At 39.8% G+C, this 21,605-nt stretch overlaps 3 protein-coding genes and 2 pseudogenes across 3 annotated transcripts in view; all 5 read right to left on the bottom strand.

The window, feature by feature from the left end:
• Nucleotides 1–419: 419 nt before the first annotated feature.
• Nucleotides 420–21,605, bottom strand: part of LOC138024125 (epoxide hydrolase 4-like) — a 56,367-nt gene continuing 35,181 nt past the window's right edge. Inside the window, exon 11 of the mRNA XM_068871232.1 lies at nt 420–581. Coding sequence (XP_068727333.1) covers nt 491–581 — 91 coding nt within the window. The 3' untranslated portion in view covers nt 420–490. The remainder of the gene's footprint in view (nt 582–21,605) is intronic.
• Nucleotides 2,745–4,455, bottom strand: LOC138024597 (kelch-like protein 2). Its single transcript, XM_068871823.1, has one exon. The coding sequence runs from the start codon at nt 4,416–4,418 to the stop codon at nt 2,745–2,747; it is 1,674 nt and encodes a 557-aa protein (XP_068727924.1). The 5' UTR covers nt 4,419–4,455.
• LOC138024596 (kelch-like protein 2) lies at nt 8,187–10,227 on the bottom strand (annotated as a pseudogene).
• LOC138024124 (kelch-like protein 2) lies at nt 15,021–17,173 on the bottom strand. Its single transcript, XM_068871230.1, has one exon. The coding sequence runs from the start codon at nt 17,107–17,109 to the stop codon at nt 15,442–15,444; it is 1,668 nt and encodes a 555-aa protein (XP_068727331.1). The 5' UTR covers nt 17,110–17,173; the 3' UTR covers nt 15,021–15,441.
• On the bottom strand, nt 19,032–21,009 carry LOC138023944 (kelch-like protein 2; annotated as a pseudogene).

Genomic DNA, 21,605 nt, shown 5'->3' with positions numbered 1-21,605 from the left:
CATTGACAAGCAGCGGAAGAAAGAGCGGGCGCTAACAAGGGAAAACAGGCTGAAGAATGGAGACGAACAACGGCGAAAAGAGCAAGAAAGAGCTCGGAAAACTTGACTAATTTATAGTAATGAGCAGGCCGGACAAGGTGTATGGATAGCAGACTAGTTATAAAAATATCTCAAAACAAAAACATGAATAACTAATAATTGAGGAGCTCTTTAGTTTGCTCGAATACATACATTACGTAAAAGACACATACCAGAGAAGGCACAAGGATATTGTCGCAACTAGTTTAGTGCAGGGATTTTGACAAAAGATATCATCACATAAAGCTTATAAACAAAAAACCAAGAAAGACGTGAACTGCAGACAAGTTACAAGTCGAATCACTGTCACTTCGTACACTGAACCAAACGATAAATTAGGGTTTTTCATTTCTTTTTGGTGTTTTTATTTAACGTTTTGTGGGCAAACATTTTTTACTTCTGGTAGTTTTAATCAGGGATGAGAAGCCAAGAATTCGCGAATGTATTTGTCTACTGCTTCCGGGGCATCCATTTGTACCCAATGATTAGCTCCATCGACATATCTGTTGAAACAAGTGAGAGAAATGTAAGGGGAGTGGAGGACCAGGTCCAGTCGCTAGAGCACTCGGCTTCCAAAAAGCCTGTCCGAGCTTATCGTCATCATCATCATCAATCACAGCAACAAGGGGGAAAACGTTCTTTAATGAGCGTTAAGCCTTTCAAAGTTTCACAGGGCTATCGAGTCACAATCGATATCCTACGAAAAGACCGCAATGAACCTCACGATGCCGCACTCTATTTTAGCGGGTGCTGAAGCAGTGACAAGGACCCAATCGCATCAATTCGAATGAAATGAGACCCTTTCAGGACAGCGTTTCTGAGTAGAGTGGACCCATGTATTGCACACAGTCCGATTTAAACCTGGGGAAACGACAACACTCCAGGGCCCAGTTGTTCAAAAGACAGGTTAACCTTCCGTTGAGCAACGCAACTAACCTGGGCTTAAAATTTAACCCAGGATTAGGCTGATTTAACCCTGGGTTTAGACTTAACTCTCTTTCGAACAACCGGGCCCAGACTCTTCCCACACTGTTCCACATCTTACTGATGACGTATTTTCTGCTCCAGCCCACTTCACTGATGTTACTCAGCCTGCAGTGACTGCTGGTGAAGCATGTCACAAAACATGGGAAGCAAGGGAAGAGACGGAATGTAAGGTGGGAATGTTTAAAAAGTGCAGAATAAGAGGATAATGATGGCTTGTTTCTAAAAAACTTGAGAAGGAAACGCCGGGATTTAATTCTCTAGACACGACAAAGTGTCATTTGAATGTGAAAACACATATTCATTCTCGATACACATACAGACATACATGTCTTTCAATGACAACAATCTCAAGGAAGAGGAAGGGAAGGCAGGAAAGAGATTGTATTGGAAAAGTGATAAAAGGGGTGGAGGGGATACAAAAGCCAAAAGGTAAAGAAATAGATTGGTGAAACTGGAAACAAAAAAGGCAAAACAGGAAACGAAGCCTGAGACTGCTTAATTGTCCTAGTTTTAATTCAAAGGCAACTCTCAATGATCACCCATTTCTTTTTGCTGCTCCAAATTTATGGAATACTAATGCCAATAGCAATAAGAGAATCAAATCAGTCAATTGTTTTACAACAAAAGTTAAGACTCTCCTCATTAAAAGAGCATTATTTTCATCAAACTTGAGAGCCAATCTTATATTTTAATTAAACAACTTTAAAACAAAGGTTATCATTTGTTTTTCAATCTTTTTTCTCCGTTTTACTTTCTATCTTTCAAAGGATTTATAGGTCTACAAGCTAACTTGATAGCAAAAATTTTTTATGGTGCATTTGCATAAATTTTCATATAGGTAATTGCACCTTATGAATTTTGTATCATTTGAACATTAATAATATTATTTTATTTGCAATCACAGCCCACCACCATTCATGGGAGCCAAATTATTTACATCATGCCAAGAAACACTTAAAATCAGATCTGATTGCTGTGATTCATTTTGGGTTACTTGACTTCATCCAGTCAAAAATAATGAATGAATAAGCTAAGTACAATGCTCAATTTACCATTTACCATGGTCTTTACTGCTTTGACTACCGTTTTGAATTTCCCGTGGGAAAGACCCTGAGAATGAGGTTTATTTATTTTGGACCAGGAGCTGTGCGTTTTCCACCTTTCCAACCCCTGAAATCCCTTTCATTGATGTTTTAGAAAAGCAAAGGCTCAACTGAAGGACAAAATCTTCAAAATTATTATTAAAATATAGATTTTAACTTGAATCAAGCATGACTAAATGGAAATGAACCTGGAACCATACAGTAATGTAGACACCCTTGCAAAAAGGCAGTTCTTCAGTTCCTACAAACCTGGTCAAACGATTTGAGACCTTTCCGTTTTCCAAGCTTTTGAACCATAATCTGAATACCCCCTTCCCACCATATCCAACACAGTGCTGTTTATGAAGAAGCATAAAATAACATATACATGTCTCAACATTGTTACATTGTTTTTTTGGGGGAGGTGAGCCGTAAAAAGATTTACTTCAGGCAAGAATAGGTTTTACAAATGGACAAGGAAGGAAAAGTGTCTCAACAATTTTGTCTAGGATTATAGATGGTGAAGCAGCTGCATGATATTGTCCTTTTTAGGATTTACTTTATTGTTTGTTGTTTCCTTTTGTGTTGTGTGAAAGGTCACTGGTCTAGTGCCTTTTTAAGCAATCTTTTAGGGAGTTTTAATGCACAGCCTGTAAAGGTAAGGTTTTTGCGTTCTTCTTTGGGAATCTTGTCCACAGGTATGGAGGTCTTTTCTGTCCATTCATTCAGTGTAGGATCATAGCTATCAATGCGGCAATCGTATGTTGAGCCGCCCAGTACATACAATATTCCATTAACACACACCATTCTTCCAAAACGATGCGAAAAATTCAAGTCTCCGATCAACTGCCATTCATTAGTGGAGATACTGTACAGTTCACAGGATAGTGGGTATTCTCCTGCGGCCACATATATCTTCCCTTGCGAAGCCACCCCAAATGGATTGTACTTTTCCTTCTGCATATCTGCGACTTCTTCCCATTTCTTAAGTACAGTATCAAATCTCTCTACTTTTGCAACAACATCCCTGCCATGAGTTCCTTTTAAACCACCAATGACATAAATAGAGTTGTTGGCAGAAAGCACACAAGCTTCACGCCTCCATTCCATTTGAGATGAATGAATCTTTTGCCACTTCTGAATTCCCACATTATATTTGACGACTGTCACCTGATTTCCAGAGGAAGCGATGCGATATATTTGCCCCTTTAAGACTACCTCTCCACCACGAAGACGAAAATCGTCCAAAGAGGACCAGCTGTTAAACACAGGATCATACCTCTCGGCTCTGCCTAAATCGATGTACCACTGATCACGGAACACTATCGTGTCTGTCCTCTGGCCTATATATATGTTACTTGTTTGTCCGTCTGCTAAACGTTTCCAGATGTCTTTCTCTGGAAGATAACAAAAGGTGTACTTACCCCCACGAACCACGATGGCGTGTGTTCCAACTCTTTTTCTTGGTGACTGTGTGTCTTCACCGTAGTCGCTAGATAAAATAGCCGCCAGCACTTTATCCCGACAACAAGAGTTTACCTTCACAAGTTCGTTCTTCATGAGATCGAGCAAGAGATCATGTGACATGTAAGCTAGTCGAAGGTGAGTAAACAATTCTTCAAACTTTGCCTTTCGATCGCCCTCTTTATGTTCAATCCACTTTTGGATGATGGCCAAAATATCCTCTTCAGCTTCAATGTAAATTTCATCACTTGAAATCCAACCGCTTACCTCGTCGGCATCCAAGTTCAGGAATTCGTCCGATTTTGCAACGTATGTGAAGTTGTCGAAGATAAACTTTCTACTGTTGCTCTCAAGTTCTTCACATTGGTACTTTTTAGCAAAGTGAAAAGTCGAAATAGAATTATCTTTTGTCGATCGATGCTCGAGAAATCGCCCAGCGGCGGTTTTCAAGCACATGAGCAGTAAATAATCCGCTGCGATTATCAAATCCTTAGCATTCTGTTCATCATCGATTTCTACTTCGCCTGTGTAGATGAACTCCAGCAGCTTCTCCAGAATTGGCTCTGAGATCTCCTCGAATCGAACAATTCCTTCATCCTTTTCTTTCATCTCAGTCTGGAGAAGCTTAACGAAGAAGGGACTCGCTGCCGAAAGCACATTTTTATGTGCCTTGAATTCTTTCCCTTCCTTTGCCACCAAGGTTATTTCGCACAAATAATCTTGTTCTCGTTGCATGTTGAGTCGTTTTAGCATCTCCACACAAAACGAAGCTTGGTCTGCCTGAGTTATTGGTTCCAGCCCTTCCATTATGTCAGATAATAGCTTTAATCGAGCGAAAGCAAAATATTTCGACTTTAGATCCTAAGCCTCAGTGAAGCCTTTACGGCTATAGTTATTTCCGGGTGCAAGAGAGGACGCACTTCTTACATCCTTGGGATAAATGTGCCTTTTTTCAACATCCAATCCCTGGGAAGGCGCCCAACCTAATTTGACACGAATATAAATGGCTTTATAAATGGACAAAATCTCCCTAGTTATAATGTGAGTTATATTTTAAATTAAAGAGTTCACATGAAATAAGCTGCACTCTTGGCCCATGGGACTTTCTTTAGATATGAACAAGAAAGAATAGAATGTCCAAACAATTTTGCACAAAAATTCGTAAATTGGACACTTAAAAGACGACGAAAGAACGCATTGTTTTCCAGCACATAATAATAATAATAATAATAATAATAATAATAATAATAATAATAATGATTATTATTGCTTTTACTGCGCTTTTACTAGAAGAATAATCAAAAGCGCATTACAATTAGATAAGTTCTTACGAATTACAAATTGAAATTTAAAACTATCAATGCAGGTTAAAAATAAGGACCTAAAATCTTATGATAAATTTCAGAATTGAACTTACAATATAATCTTAACAAGGCCTTAAAGAAAAAATAAGTCTTAAATAAACACTTAAAAATGTTAACGTTCCTCGCTCGCCTTACTGACAAAAGAAGGCTATTCCACGATACTGGGACTGCAACCATAAACGCGCGATCACCCACAGTCTTTTTCGCTCTGAAACGACTAGCCAACAATATACCATTGTCGTTGCGACGGAGTTGATAATGTGAAGCCGGTAAGATTGAAACTAGATACGTAAGATAGGTAGGAACTAAACCCTGAAGTATCTTAAATGTAATAAGAAGAATCTTAAAATCCATACGCAAACGCACTGCTAACCAATGAACTTCCCGAAGCAACGGGGTAATGTGACAATACTTAGGCTTAAAAATTTCCTGTTAACGGGTAACTGAAATTTAAAGAAATTAATTACCACTGTTTTACATTATGATATAATTATTAACTGGAAATATAATAGTTAATTTCCATTGGTGTGGAGGATGGCAAAATCATTAAAACTAAAAAGTATAAGGAACATTGCGAGAGTTGTGAAAACGTCAAGGCGGCTGTCAAGTCTGTCAAAGTGCGTGGTACAATCCATTTCAAAGACATATCCGCCGTTTCCGGCGTTGCGAAATGACATTAATTAGCCGAATTATTTAAACGATACGCAAATGGAGTTCTTCACGAGACAATTGAGACCTTTAATTTGCGCTGACATTTTTTTTACGGCTAACGGGCAAATAAATGTCAAGGTTTTTCATGCCTAAGTGTTAAATTTTTGGCCCTTTTACGGCTACAGGCTCAACCGCATTGAGACCCTCTTATAAGGACAAAACAGCTGCCCACGGCGGCACAAGGATAAGCACAGATAATAGGCTATTCGCATGCATGATGGCCACTGGTAAGGTAAAGTCTGCTTAAGAGCCTAGAAGGCTTATCAGGCCGGCGCTTATCTCCGGTTTCTGTAGCATGAAGCGACTAGGAGTATTTCTACTCCCCCCTGGATGGGATGCCTGTCCATCGCAGGGTTACCCCCAGCATTAAATTCGCCGGTACCCATTTATACACCTGGGTGGAGAGAGGCACCGTGGGAGTAAAGTGTTTTACCCAAGAACACAACACAATGCTAGTGCATTAAAAATTTTAATTCCCATATTACCTGCCCGGGCAAGAGGGCAAATAAGGTAGAAAGAAATGAGGGACTTCAGCGTCTTCAACGGGATTCGGTCCATGACCTCAACGGTAGCAGTGTGACTTAAAGAAAGTTCTGACTGCCGAGGGTGACTGTTTAACGGTCGGATTATTATATCAGAGCCAACAATGAGTTATAACAGGTAGTTAACCTAAAATAGTTCCTTCCGGACCTGGTCGCGTGTGAACATGAACAGATTTTTGGCTCGACGTTTGTGTTATATCGTAGCAGTCAAATAAAATCTAGTATGTATGTTTGTGACTGTCTCTGCACAGGTGATACCGCGGATTTCTCCGGACCTTGCGGTGGATACGAATACCAACCCAATTCCACTAGGTACCTGACCCTCCTGACATCATCTATGTCATGTCAGCCAGCTGTTCAGATTGTGCGTGAAATAATAGCCACCCCAGGCGACCACACCTCTGTGTCTCTCTTGATATACGCCAACAAGTCATCTGATATCCCTTACCGAAAAGAACTACAGAAGTATGCTGTACAAGACAAAAGAATTCAAGTGTCACTTACTGTCACTGAAGTGGACTGTGATGATTGGGAGGGAGGAGAGGGTTACATCGATTCAAAGCTCCTATCCAGTAAGCTCCCCTCTCCTGAAGAAACCAGTCATAGCTTGTTGGTATGTGGTGGTCCTCGCATGATCATGGGAGTACTCAACGGGCTCCGAGAATTGGGGTACTCAAGTGAGAAGGTCTTTGTGTACGGCCCTTTTGGTGTCCAACAAATTAGAGCTGTCTACGGGAAGTTTGCAAAGCTAGCGCAGCAAAGAGAGATCAGCAACAACATCAATAACATAAAACTGAATGGACATTGCCATTGAAATGTCAATCGTTTATTTAAGAACAACCTTACACTCAAACCATATTTTCCCTTTGCACGAGTGTGGATATTTGGTACCAGAGGTTACAGTGAAAATTAAGAATGAAAGATTCTATGCTGCATGTTCGCATTGTTGCCAAAACTTCAAATTTAGCAAAGATATGTGCTAAAATGCATGCTGCATGAGCAGCACAATAATTATTTTTTCTCTTTTAACCAATCATATCATTGTTTTGTGCATTGTTGTTGCTGTTATCATTTTTTTTCTTAACCTCCCTTGTTATTCCAACAAATATATTCCCTTGAGAAGCCACCCCAAATGCATCGCACCTTGCCTGTTGCATATCAATGGTGGTCAAAACTGAACACCCATTACCACTCTTTCCTTTTCGAGCTGGAAATGCTCGAAGGGGGTGAGAAATAGGAGACATCGTTTTCCCCCTACTTACAAACAATGTGAGATGCGACCAAAGGGTGTGGCCCGGGTTCTGATCCCGCTTTTCTGATCAAGATTTTGATGATTTATTCTTAAGCTGGAAATTCTGAACGACCCTCAATGCAAGAGATTTACATTTAACAATATTGCATAATGTTAGAAACCAAGACCCACAGAATGTTAGCATGTACACTGGAGCTACAGTACCTTAAGTGCTACATTCTCTATCAGTATACTTGCATACTTCATAAGATTATAGATCTGATTTTCCATGTGGATGCCCACTCTTGATGTGCCAATTTTCTCAGCATTTCCAATCCTACCCCACCCAAAAAACACTTAAAATCAGATCTAATTGCTGTGATTCATTTTGGGTTACTTGACTTCATCCAGTCAAAAATAATGTATGAATTAGCTAAGTACGGTGCTCAATATAGTAGTATTTACGATGGTCTTTGCTGCCTTTTGACTACCATTTTGAATTTCCTGCCAGAAAGACCCTAGGAATGAAGTTTATTTATTTTGGACAAGGAGTTGTGCGTTTTTCCCCCTTTCCAACCCCTGAAATCTTTGACATTAATTTTTTAGAAAAGCAAAGGATCAATTGAAGGACAAAATCTTTCAAATTATTATCCAGATATAAATTTTACCTCAAGTGAAGCCTGACTAAAATGGAAATAAACCTTGAACCAAACAGTGATGTAGACACCCTTGTAAAACACAATCCTTCAGTTCCTACAATCCTGGACAAAAAATTTGAGACCTTTCCATTTTCCAAGCTTGTGGACCATAATCTGAATACCGCCTCCCCACCCTACCCAACACAATGCTGTTTAGGAAGAAGCACAAATAACCTATCCACGTCTCAACATTGCTTTTTTTGTGGGGAGGTGAGCTGTAATAAGATTTACTTCAGGCAAGAAAAGGTTTTACAAATGGACAAGGAAGGAAAAGTGTCTCAACAATTTTGTCTAGGATTATAGACGGCACAGCAGCTGATATTGTTTTTTTAGGATTTGATGCATTGTTTGTTGCTTCCTGTTGTGTTGTAAGAAAGGTCACTGGTCTAGTGCCTTAGAAGTACCAATGATCTCTAAGCACTGTTTTAGAAAGTTTTAATGCACAGCCTGTATATTCAAGGTTTCTGTGTTCTTCTTCAGGAATCCTGTCCACAGGCATGGAGTCCTTTTGGTCCATTTATTCAGTGTAGGATCATAGCTTTCAACTGGGCAATCATTATTATTTGGGCCACCTAGTACATACAATGTTCCATTAACACACACCATTCTTCCCATATATCGTGAAAAACTCAAGTTTCCAATCACCTGCCATTCATTTGAGGAGGCATTGTACATTTCACAGGAATTTCCTATATATCCTCCCCCAGCCACATATATCTTCCCTTGAGAAGCCACCCCAAACGCATTGCACCTTGCTACCTGCATATCTGCAACATCTTCCCATTTTTTATGTACAGTATCAAATCTCTCCACTTTTTTAACAGCACGAGCACCTGTTTTGCTACCACCAATAACATAAATAGCGTTGTCGGCAGAAAGGACACAAGTACCACGCCTCCATTCCATTTGAGATGAATGAATGTCTTGCCATGTCAAATCTCCCACATTATAATTGGCAAGTGTGACCTGACTTCCAGAATAAGATATGCGATATATTTGGCCCTTTACGACTACCTCTCCACCACAAAGAAAGAAACCTTTAAAAATGGACCAGTTGTCAAACACAGGATCATACCTCTCGGCTCTCCCCTCTCTGGTTGAACGGATGTACCACTGATTACGAAACGTTATCATATTTGTCCTGTGGGTTTTGTCACTTGTTTGTCCGTCTGCCAAACGTTTCCAGATATCTTTCTCTGGAAAGTAACAAAAGGTGTACTTTCCCCCGCGAACCACGATGGCGTGTGTTCCAACTCTTTTTCTTGGTGACTGTGTGTCGTCATCGTCGTCGCTAGATAAAATAGCTGCCAGCACCTTTTCCCAACAACAAGAGTTTTCCTTCACAAGTTCGTTCTTCGTGAGATCGAGCAAGAGATCATGTGATAAGTAAGCCAGTCGAAGGTGAGTAAACAATTCTTCAAACTTCGTCTTTCGATCGCTCTCTTTATGTTCAATCCACTTTTGGATGATGGAAAAAATATCTTCCTCTGCTTCAATGTAAATTTCATCACTAGCAATCCAACCGCTTACCTCGTCGGCATCCAAGTCCAGGAATTCGTCCGATTTTGCAACGTCTGTGAAGTTGTCGAAGATAAACTTTCTACTGTTGTTCTCAAGTTCTTCACATTGGAACTTTTTCGCAAAATGAAAAGTCCAAATACAATTATCGTTTGTCAACAGATACTCGAGAAATCGCCCAGAGGCGGTTTTCAAGCACTCGAGAAGTAAATAATCCCCTGCGATTATCAAGTCCTCAGCAGTCTCCTCATCATCGATCTCTACTTCGCCTTTGTAGATGAACTCCAGCACCTTCTCCAGAATTTCCTCCGAAATCTCCTGGAATCGAATAATTCCTTCATCCTTTTCTTTCATCTCAGTCTGAAGAAGCTTAACGAAGAAGGGACTCGCTGCCGAGAGCACATTTCTGTGTGCCTTGAATTCTTTCCCTTCCTTTGCCACCAAGGTTATTTCGCACAAATAATCTTGTTCTCGTTGCATGTTGAGTCGTTTTAGCATTTCCACACAAAATGAAGCTTGGTCTGTCTGAGTTATGGGTTTCAGCCCTTCCATTATGTCGGATGATGGCTTCCATCGAAACAAACTCGACCAATATTACCTCGATCCGCCTTAAATTAAATCCCAAGCCTTTACGGCTATAATTATTTCCGTGTGCAAGATAACAGAGGCAGCATTTTCTTGCCCCCATTGGATAAATGTGCCCTTTTGAAAAGCGCTCCGACCGAATTTTACACGAATATAAATGGCTTTATACTTGGACAAAATTTACCAAATAACAATGTGAGTTATATTTTAAATTGAATCAAGTCTAAAATCAAGAGTTCACGTAAAAGAAGCTCCAACCTTGGAACATGGGACCACAGGCAGCCCACAAAATGTGTGTGTGTAACCGATTGTTATTTTACAGTAAATGTAATGAATTTACCGTTTCCTTCACCTATAACGATATATTGCTAAGTATGTATATCAGTCAATGTTAAATAAACATTGAATTAACTTACCTGTTGCATATCGTCGTCCTTTTGCCTCAAAAGCGGTTTTTTGGGCGATTTAGAAGGATTTTGAGTTTGCCGCTTACTGTTCGTAATTCATGAGAAGGACAAGGGAAGGATCCTTGTTTTGAAAGGGCTCCAGCGCCGGACCGATTTCCCCCCAGAAAATCGCATCGCTCCGCTTTCAAACTTCGCAGCATTAAGGTAGAAAGATTCACGCTTTCCCTTGTACCTTCCGATCGAGAATCCATCCAAACAGCGCGGAGCTAGCGGCAGGTCACAGGTCATTGTTTTAGCAATACAGAAAGTATCCTAAACATTCATAAAAGCTAACCTTGGGCCAAAAATCTTTTTTTGAGGCCTAATTAGGCGTAAGGTTAGATTTTATGAATGTTTAGGATACTTTCTGTATTCCTAAACAATGACCTGTGACTTGTGTTTTGTACCTGCCGTCGGAGCTAGCCCTCGAAGAAAATCAAAATCCCACAAAAATTCGAGCGGTAGGAATGCATAGCAAGATTCTCACGTGCCAGCCACAAACGTCCTGCTGATTGCTCCTTTCTGATTGGACGATTCTCTTAACGGTCATCCAACCAGAAAGGTGCGTTTTAGTGTCACAAAGGAAATTAAATTATCTGCTTTCCTGGGTCCGGTTGCTCGAAAGCCGATTAACTTAATCCAGGATTAGCGTAAATTTTTGTTTCTTGTTTTTAGCTTTTTGGTGAAAATTTAGTTTGCTTATTTTTGTGTTTTTGAGATTGATTACTTCTAATGTAAAGTTTTGCCGAAATATCAGCGTTGAACAGCACTTGGGAGTAGAGAAATAAACTCCTTGGTTAATTTTTAATCTGGGATTAGCGTTAATCGGCTTTTGAACAACCGGGCCCAGTATAAGATAATACACAATATTCTCAGTACCAGTAGTCTACTTCATAAAATGAAAAAGATTGATTCGCCTTCCTGTCCATTTTGCCCTGACACTAAGCAATCCTTTCTCACATATTTGTGCATTGTACAAAAGCAGTATCGTTCTGGAACGAGTTTACCGAGTGGTACCGAGCATTATGCAAGGAAAATGGCATGACGACCCTTACTGAACTAGAAATAATTTATGGTGTCTTAAAAGGCTCATCTTCGCTTCAAACCCTCAACCACTTTGTTCGGAATACTGACTGGAGATCGGTCGCTTCATTTGTTTGCTTTGGTTTGTGTATAAAACAAAATAGAGTTTTTGTCTTTTTATTTGTTGTTTAAGGCTTTTTTACTAATATTCTTTTCACGTTTTTGATTCCTGTACTAAGAGGAATGGATTAATTTTTTGTTGTCGAATGTCATTGACTTGACCTATCACATACCATTAAATTTGATGTTAGGCTAAGTGTCCACTTAACAATTATTCCACGAGAGCGCATTGGATATGAGAGAGACCACTCAGTACTGTCCCTGCAAAAGACTTCTAATCGTATATATTTTTAACTTCCTTTTCTTTGCTCAATTTCATTGTTTTTGGTTGTTAAAGGTTTTTTTCCAATCTCCTTTCCCCGTTTTTTGCTTTCTGTAATGGGGGAATGGCGATGGAATCCCCCTAGCAGTGCCATTCCTAAGCGGGTCATGTGAGAGTTATGGGCCTGATTGCCACTTCTATGTTTTTTTTCACTATTTATTTTGTTGTCATTTACATAACCAATTATGTATAATTTACAGTAGGGTAAGTGATGAAAGACCCTGTGATCGCAAAATCCCAGTAACGAAGACATTAATCCCTTTTTCAATACTTGATTTATTTTCTATCGTTAGGGGTAAGAATATGCAAATTTGTCACTCACTCAGATGTAAGCTAATCGAGATCATGACTAAAACACCACACGAGTACATACGGGTAACATACGAGTAACATACGAGTAACATACGGAACATACGGATGCATACGAATAAATACGACTCACATACGACTAACATACGACTAACATACGACTAACATACGGATACATACGACTAACACACGGATACATACGACTAACATACGGATACATACCAATACATACGAGTAATACGAGTGTTTTTCTCATAAACTAAGCTTTTATTATAAGCCTTGCAAGCATTTTTGCACGTCAGCAAACACGTTCCCGGTTCAGTTTGAGGGGGGGGGGTTGATCGCCCCCCCCCCCCCCCCCCAGGCTTTCGTTAAATTTAGTCACATTAAAATCTATTCACATGGAGTACAAAACCCTTAGCTTGCGCTGCAAGATGACAATATATTTTGGATGTCGCTGACGTCATATGACGTCGTCATCACATCCGCCATCTTGATTTCACTATTTCACCTCAGTTGCCTTTTTTAATGGCAAAAAAATCAGTGCGAAATCAAGCCAGAAAGCTTAAATGTAACCATGTACATGTAAAAATGTATCGATTTTGTGTTGAGAAACTAGAAGAATTATGTTTAAAATGTCGAATTTTTAAACATTAAAAAATCCGCAAGCAATAAACGAACAGCTGCTTAAAGTTTCAGCAACAGAGTAAATCTCCTTTCCAAAATTTGCAAAATCTGAGGGGGGTGGCATCCAACCCTTTATCACCTCATTTACAAAACCCTGAGGGGGTGGCATCAAACCCCCTTCCCCCCCCTTCCTCCCCCCCCCCCCCCCCCCCCCCCCCCCACCCACACACACACACACACACTCACACACACTTCATATCAGAGGTCCAAGGGGTATGTATTTTTCGCATCGAGATATCAGGAATTACAAAGCTATTAAAGCCGTCAAAAGCTCTTAACAATTCAAGACACATTGAAACGTTCCTTGCAACACTAAATAACTAAATATTTATTGACGGTATGTAAACCCTGTTGTATTGATTGGCAATCAAAGTTTCACTAAACCTGCAAAACTAGACAATAGAACAAAACATTTTGTCTTTACTCTGTATGTCAGACAACTGTAACTGTAACTGCTGATGACAACAAACAATAATTCCGAAAAGTTATTTAAGTATTGAAACGATATTTTAGCTATAAATGTAAATATTTAAAAATTAAAATGAAGTCAGTGGGATTAAGTCTTCAAAAGCCTGAAATACAAACTGAATTCGAAATAAAAAATTATTAAGACAACTCAGTGATACTGTAACTGAAACCGTAACTGCTTAATGCACACAACTACTACATATATTATTTTGGTCATAAAGCGATCCTCAAATAGTAGACACACTCGGAAAACAATACTTCACACGTGGTTTCAGGGCTGTAAGCCGATCTTCACCTAGAGTCCGCACTTAAATTCTTTAGTTAACTATATACAAACGTTGTTCATGTTACAAAACTAAAGCAGATTTTTGGTATCATCTGCGGTAGCAAAAACACTTCACTTACCACTGTTAGTTACATCTACATCACGGTTCCTTTCTCAAATGTGTCATCTGTAAATCAGTATTACGCTCTTCAATCTGTCCAGTGCACGGTAAAGATTGAACGCGTGAAGACCATCCACTGAGTGACAGGCTATTTTTTGCGCACATCAGATTACCAGGCATGACCCCAGGCCACCAGTTTAATATCAAATATCTTTGCTCTTGTAACGCAAACTTTCCTTAGTCGGGGAAGTAATGCGTAATATTTTACTTAAGTTGTCGTTACTTTGCATAAAAATTTACTGGTATGAATTTTACTCGTATATGTTCGTATTTTTTTACTCGCATGTATCCGTATGTTAGTCGTATGTTACTCGTATGTGTCCGTATGTTCCGTATGTTACTCGTATGTTACTCGTATGTTACCCGTATGTACTCGTGTGGTGTTTTAGTCATGATCGCTAATTGATAAGTCAATGACCAATATTGATTTTATCAAGACATGCCAATTTGTCACTCACTCAGTTGAATTCAAATCGATATAAGCAAAGATCAATATCGATTCTCCGACGGTTATTATTTCATCATTCTGTTGGTTCTATTCAATCCTTATAAGGTATACTTGTAACACATTTAAAGACTAAAGGTGCTTAAAAGTAAAAGATGGGATTAAAAGCTCTCGATAGCTGTGTTTACATAGTTGAGAAATATCCAGATGTTTTTGCTATCATCTTGTTGTAGTTAAACAGTGAAGCATTCCTTTACGATAAGAATCAAACACGAATTGATCTCTGTAGCTTGCACGTTTTCCCAAAGCATACCGCATGAAGTTCTTGAGGGGATTCTCCTTAACAAGAAATGTTCATATTTTCGTTCCTAAATGGCTGCAGTCATTAACCCAGGTAAGCTCAGGTAACAATGTTGACTCATCTTTTACGAGCACGGGCATAAGACGACATTTGAAAGAAACCTGTAGAGTAACATCAATTTGAACTGAAAACGTAAGGGCTGAAGAGGTCAATTTATTCTTTCCTCACAAAATGGTTATCCTCAAGTACTTTCATATGCTTTTAACAACCTTGTAAAACGTTTAAAGGAGTCGAAAACACTGGTTGGCGATTGTTTTTACCTGGCTCTTTTGCATCTATAAAATGCAACTAAATACATGTGGTAACTTTGCATTATCCTAAGTCTTTCGCTAATTTCTCAACCTCTTTTACCTCGTACAATGTGAGCAAAGTATCCTAAAAATATATTGGTACAAGAGGTTCAGAGTGAAAATTGAGAATGAAAGATTCTATGTTGCATGCTCATGTTGTTGTCAAAACTCTTTTAAACCAATGATATCATTGTTTGGTGGCATTGTTGTTGAAGTCACTATTGTTGTTTCTTAAGCTTCCAAGTGTAAAAATGACATAGTGTTCTAATTTATAACCGCTTTTTTAAGCACTGTTTTAGAAACTCTTAATGCACAGCATGTAAAGCCAAGGTTTTTGCGCTCTTTTTCGGGAATCTTTTCCACAGGTATGGAGGTCTTTCTTGTCCATTTATTCAGTATAGGATCATAGCTATCAACTGCGTAATCGTACTTTGAGCTGCCTACTACATATAACGTTCCATTAACACACACCATTCTTCCCTCATAACGAGAAAAACTTGAGTCTCCGATCAACTGCCATTCATTTGCAGAGATGCTATACACTTCACAGGATTTCCCTTCTCCGGCAACAAATATCTTCCCTTGAGAAGCCACCCCAAAGGGACGGGACCTTGCTTGTTGCATATCTGCGACTTCTTCCCATTTCTTATGCACAGTATCAAACCTCTCCACTTTTGAAACAGCACCAGAACCTCTTTTGTTACCACCAATAACATATATAAAGTTGTCTGCAGAAAGGACACAAGCACCATGCCTCCCTTCCATTTGAGATGAATGAATGTTTTGCCATGTCAAACCTCCCACATTATATACGGAGATTGTGACCTGATCACTTGAGGAAACGATGCGATAGATCTGCCCCCTAACAACTACCTCTTCACCACTAAGCTTAAGGGAGAAATCTTTTAAAGAGGACCAGCTGTCAAAAACAGGATCATACCTCTCGGTTCCAAGCCATGAACTCTGGTAATACCACTGACCACGATACATCATCATCTTTGTCGTGGAGGTTTTGGTATCACTTTGTCCCTGTGCCAGAGATGTCCAGATGTCTTTCTCAGGAAGATAACAAAAGGTGTACTTCCCCCCACGAACCACGATAGCATGTGTTCCAGTCCTTCTTCTTGGTGACTGCATGGTTGCATCCTCGTTTGATAAAATAGTATCCATCACTTTTTTCTGACAACGAGGGTTCTCCTTAACCAATTCGTACGTCATGATGACATCAAGCAACAGGTCGCGTGACAAGTCAGCCAGTCGAAGGTGAGCAAACAATTGTTCAAATTTCGCCTTTCGATCGCCATCCGTATGTTCAATCCATCTCTGGATGATAGTGAAAATATCCTCTTCAGCTTCAATGTAAATTCCATTACTTGAAATCCAGCCCTCGACCTCGTCGGCTTCAAAGTTCAGGAATTCGTCCGATTCTGCAACCCCAGTGAAGTTGTCGAGGATAAACTTTCTGCTGTTGTTCTCAAGTTCTTCACATTGGTACTTCTTAGCAAAATGAAAAGTCGAAATGCAATTAGTGTCCACCAATCGTTGCTCGAAAAATCGCCCTGCGGTGGTTTTCAGGCACACGAGAAGTAAATAATCCGCTGCGATTATCAAATCCTTAGCATTCTGTTCATCATCGATCTCTACTTCGCCTGTGTAGATGAACTTCAGCACCTTCTCCAGAATTGGCTCTGAAATCTCCTCGAATCGAATAATTCTTTCTTCCGTTTCTTTCATCTCAGTCTGAAGGAGCTTAACGAAGAAAGGACTCGCCGCCGAGAGCACATTTCTGTGTGCCTTGAATTGTTTCCCTTCCTTTGACACCAAGGTTATTTCGCACAAATAATCTTGCTCTCGTTGTATGTTGAGTCGTTTTAGCATTTCCACACAAAATGAGGCTTGGTCTGCCTGAGTTATCGGTTCCAGCCCTTCCATTATGTTGGTTAATACTTTCAATCAACCAAAAGCAAATCGACCTTCCCTAAATTAGACCCCAAGCTTTTACGGCTGTAATTATTTCCGGGTGCAAGAGAGGAAGTGCTTCTTGGACCCATGGGATAAATGTACCTTTTAACACCGTTCCAGTACCTGAAAGCGCACCAACTTTATTTTACACGAATATAAATGGATTGAATGGACAAATTCTCTCAAGTTATAACTAGAGATATAGGGTGCGTTCCTTTGGGATGATCCGAAAAAGGATCACTGATCCAAGATCACTTGGATCATGCTGCAATCATCTCCCAGAGTGGATTTTTCGGTTCCTTTGATGCACCGTGATCCAAGATCACTTGGATCAGTGATCCTTTTTCGGATCATCCCACAGGAACGCACTCATAGATTTTACGTTGAAATTAAGAGTGGACTTGAGAAAAGCTTTACTCTGGGCCAAACTCATCCCTCAATTTCCACTTATTTCATCTTGAACCAATTTGTAAGCTGGTCGAAATTACGTACTCCAACAAGTTATATTAAAAGTGGGAGATGCAGGATTTTTTTAAAGGGGGTGGCTAAAAGGAGCAGGGTCTACAATCTGAAAAAAATAACAAAGCTTGCCTCTAAAGACAACACTAGGACTCTAATAAATGCCCTCATTCCAAACAGAATTGATTACTTTAGGAGTCTATTATATGACCTCCCATAAAATCAAATCAATTCTTAGCAGCCGCCTGTACAGAACATGGGTGCAAGGCTAATACGCAAGAAAAGGAAATACTGTCGTATCACTCCTTCATTGGCATATTTACATTAGCTGCCTATTAACTCCAAATCTAGTTGATCATTTTTGGGCATCCACATACTTGTACTCTTTGAAAACACATAACCCTGAGTCAAGATATAAATCAAGGAATTCTAGTGTGGACATAAATTTTGAGTTTAACCCTTTCACACCTCAAACGCCCCAGGACGGCCTCCCCATTGACAAGTAAAATCATCTTTTATTGGACAGAGTAAAATCTATTTGGTGTCACTCTCAGGGGTCAATGGGTTAATTATCCCAGTTTTAATTCAAAGGCAACTCTCAGTGATTGCCCATTTATTTTTACTGCTCCTAATTTATGAAATAATAATGCCAATAGAGATAAGAGAATCAAATCAGTTGGTTGTTTTACAGCAAAATGTAAGAATCTCTCTAAAAATTAAACTTTGAATTGTTTCCGGGATTTTTCGGAGGTTAAAATATCCTTTAAAACCGACGTTTCGACCTGTTTTATTGGTCTTCTTCAGGTTGTTTAAAAATGTTATCAATATGGCGAATCGTTTTTAGTCGCTCAGCTTGGTGACCGGACATGACGTATCGAGATCATTACACGACCTGTAAATGATATCAAAATACGCGGGAAATGCAGTCTGAGGCCTGTCAAGTACTTTTACTTTTGCGATAATGCAATGTCTACTACAGTCTTTTCCACTATCAAAGAAAGAGTTTAGGATTGGTTTCCATGTTTCAACATGGTCAAAATTGTTAAGGATTCTTATTCCGCGATGTTTCTGTCGTAGTGACTCAATTCCTTCGAGAACTTTTCTCTGCCTCAACCCTCTCCCTCTTACTACGACCTCTACGTTTCCCTAGTCAAGACCACTTTGGCGAACTAAGCCTCCACCTTCTTTGCCCGCCCGTTTTTCGGCCGATAGAGTGTTTCCTATATGAAGATTTTCATTTGTTAGTCTGACTTTATCCATGTGTTCTTTCTTCCTTCCTTGCATGTAGGAGAAACATGGTGCCTTTTCCAAATAAGGAAGAAAGAACACATGGACAAGGAAGAGATGAGACAAAGTAGAGATGAGATGAGATGAGAAGTGAAAGTTTCAGGAGTATGGTAAGAATCTCCTCTTTAAAGAGCATTTGATTGAACTTGAGAGCCAACCTTACAGTTTAATCTTAAAACCTTAAAATAAAGGTTACTGGCAGTTTTTAAAATCTTTTTATACGTGTTACTTTTTTATCTTTCAAAGGATTTTATGTCTACAAGCTAACTTGATAGTAATTTTTTTTACGGTGCATATCTTTCAAATAGGTAATTGGACCTTATGAATTTTGCATCATTCAAACATTTACTTGCAATTACAGACCAGCACCATTCACGAGAGCCAAATTATTCAAATTCTTCAATCAAAGCTTTAGGAATTTTCAGTCCCATGCCTCTAAAAGGCCTGTATCTGTTTTCCATTGGAATTCGGTCCACTGGTATGGAGGTCTTTTCAGTCCACTTGTTCAGTGTGGGATCATACCTTTCAACTGTTTCAACTGTATGGTTAAAACAGCCACCCAGAACATACAGAGTTCCATTAACACACATCATACTTCCTGCAGATCGTGGGACATTTAAGTCTCCAATAAACTGCCATTCATTTGTGGAGATAGTGTAAACTTCACAAGTTTTCAGAGCTCCCTCCTCACCTTGTCCTCCAGCCACAAAAACTTTTCCCTCATTGCCCACGCCAAAGGCATTGTGTCTTTCTTGCTTCATGTCCATAATTTTATCCCAGCTGCTTTGAACAGTGTCAAATCTCTCAACATGAGCAACTGACATCCTTCCCTGTCTTCCACCCAAGACATAAATACACTTGCCAGCCACTACTACGCAACATTCAGACCTACAACCCTCGTGAGATGTGAGAATGACATCCCAAGACCAGGAATCCTCATTGTAGCATGAAACTGTATACTGATAAGGATCACTGGTGTTTTGAACAGAGATGGCATAAATATACCCTCCAACCACTGCCACCACCATGGGAACGTTGGAAGGTCGGCGCATGTGTTTCAAAGTAGACCAACAATCAAAAGAAGGATTGTATCTTACAACACTATATAAGTTAAAAGAATACAACTGGTCACGGTATATCACCTGTTGCGACTCTCCATAATGGAACTGGTCGTCTGACCGTTCTGCCAAAAATCTCCACTTGTCCTTCTCAGGAAGATAACATAATGTGCATTTTGCCCCATAAACAACAATTGCACTTGTTGTGAGCCGTCTTCGTGGTGACTGTAGAAGAATATCTTCACTTGAAAAACACTTCATATTCACAGCATCCGACAACTTCTTTAAACAAGGATGACTCTCTCTTACCAAGTCTCTTGTCACGACATCTCGAAGCAGAGCGTCACGCGAGAACAAAACCAATCGAACGTGCTGAAACAATTCTTCAAACTTCGATTTTCGATCGCTCTCACTGTGAGCGATCCAGTTTTGAATAATTTTAAAACGTCTTCTTCATTTGCAACGCAGATTTCATCATTTGAAATCCATCTCTCGACCTCTTGGGATTCCAGTTTAAGGAATTTGTCTGATTCTGCAACGACGGCGAAGTTATCGAGTATGAACTCCTTGCTGTTGCTCGTAAGTTCTTCGCAATGGTATTTCTCGGCGAAATAAAACGTTGAAATGCAATTAGTGTTCACCAATCGATGCTCGAGAAATCGCCCAGCGGCGGTTTTCAAGCACACAAGTAGTAAATAATCCGCTGCGATTATCAAATCCTTAGCATTCTGTTCATCATCGATTTCTACTTCGCCTGTGTAGATGAACTCCAGCACCTTCTCCAGAATTGGCTCTGAAATCTCCTCGAATCGAGCAATTCCTTCTTCCTTTTCTTTCATCTCAGTCTGGAGGAGCTTAACGAAGAAGGGACTCGCTGCCGAGAGCACATTTCTGTGTGCCTTGAATTCTTTCCCTTCCTTTGCCACCAAGGTTATTTCGCACAAATAATCTTGTTCTCGTTGCATGTTGAGTCGTTTTAGCATCTCCACACAAAATGAAGCTTGGTCTGCCTGAGTTATGGGTTCCAAGCCTTCCATTATGTCAGACAAGTTAGCGACAGTTGAAAGGAAACCTGTCCTAAATTAGATCCCAAGCCCTTACGGTAATAATTCTTCCGGGTGCAAAGGTGCAAAGAACTTAAGAGCACTTCTTCGGACTGGACGTCAAAAGCCCGTGGGGACGTGAGAAAGAGCCAGATAAACGAAGTTTTATCTTGGATCCCTACCCCTAGATACATGTGAAATTGTCACCAGGCCAACGATCGTGTCCTGTCCCAAAGGCTAACCATTCTTCATACCAGGCTGGAGAAAACGGCGGGTTCTTTGTGAAAACTGGCTTGTTCTAATTGTTTTGGGACTCTGGGCCTTTATACTGCATCGTTGTTATCGATCTTCACGTGAGAGTGGACAAAAGGCCGAATCAAGCCAATTTTTGGGATTAAATTGTCCTTGATCGCGGATTGATCAGTGGCTCAGAGGTTGCAATTTTCCAGCCTTGTCTTCTTTTTATGAAGGATAGGATTTCAGAACTAGCCCAGAAAGCCTCAAATCGACACAAGGACACAAGGTGAAGTAAGAGTAAGTTTATTTTTCTTTTTTTCCTCACTGTAAACTAGGATTAGCCAATTTTTTTCTGCATTTCATGTCTCCCATATAAACCCTA

This window comes from Montipora capricornis, chromosome 11 (assembly GCF_036669925.1).
Source record: "Montipora capricornis isolate CH-2021 chromosome 11, ASM3666992v2, whole genome shotgun sequence".
Lineage (NCBI taxonomy): Eukaryota > Metazoa > Cnidaria > Anthozoa > Scleractinia > Acroporidae > Montipora > Montipora capricornis.
The sequence above is the reverse complement of the archived record's forward strand: the minus strand, read 5'-3'. Positions and strand labels throughout refer to the sequence as shown.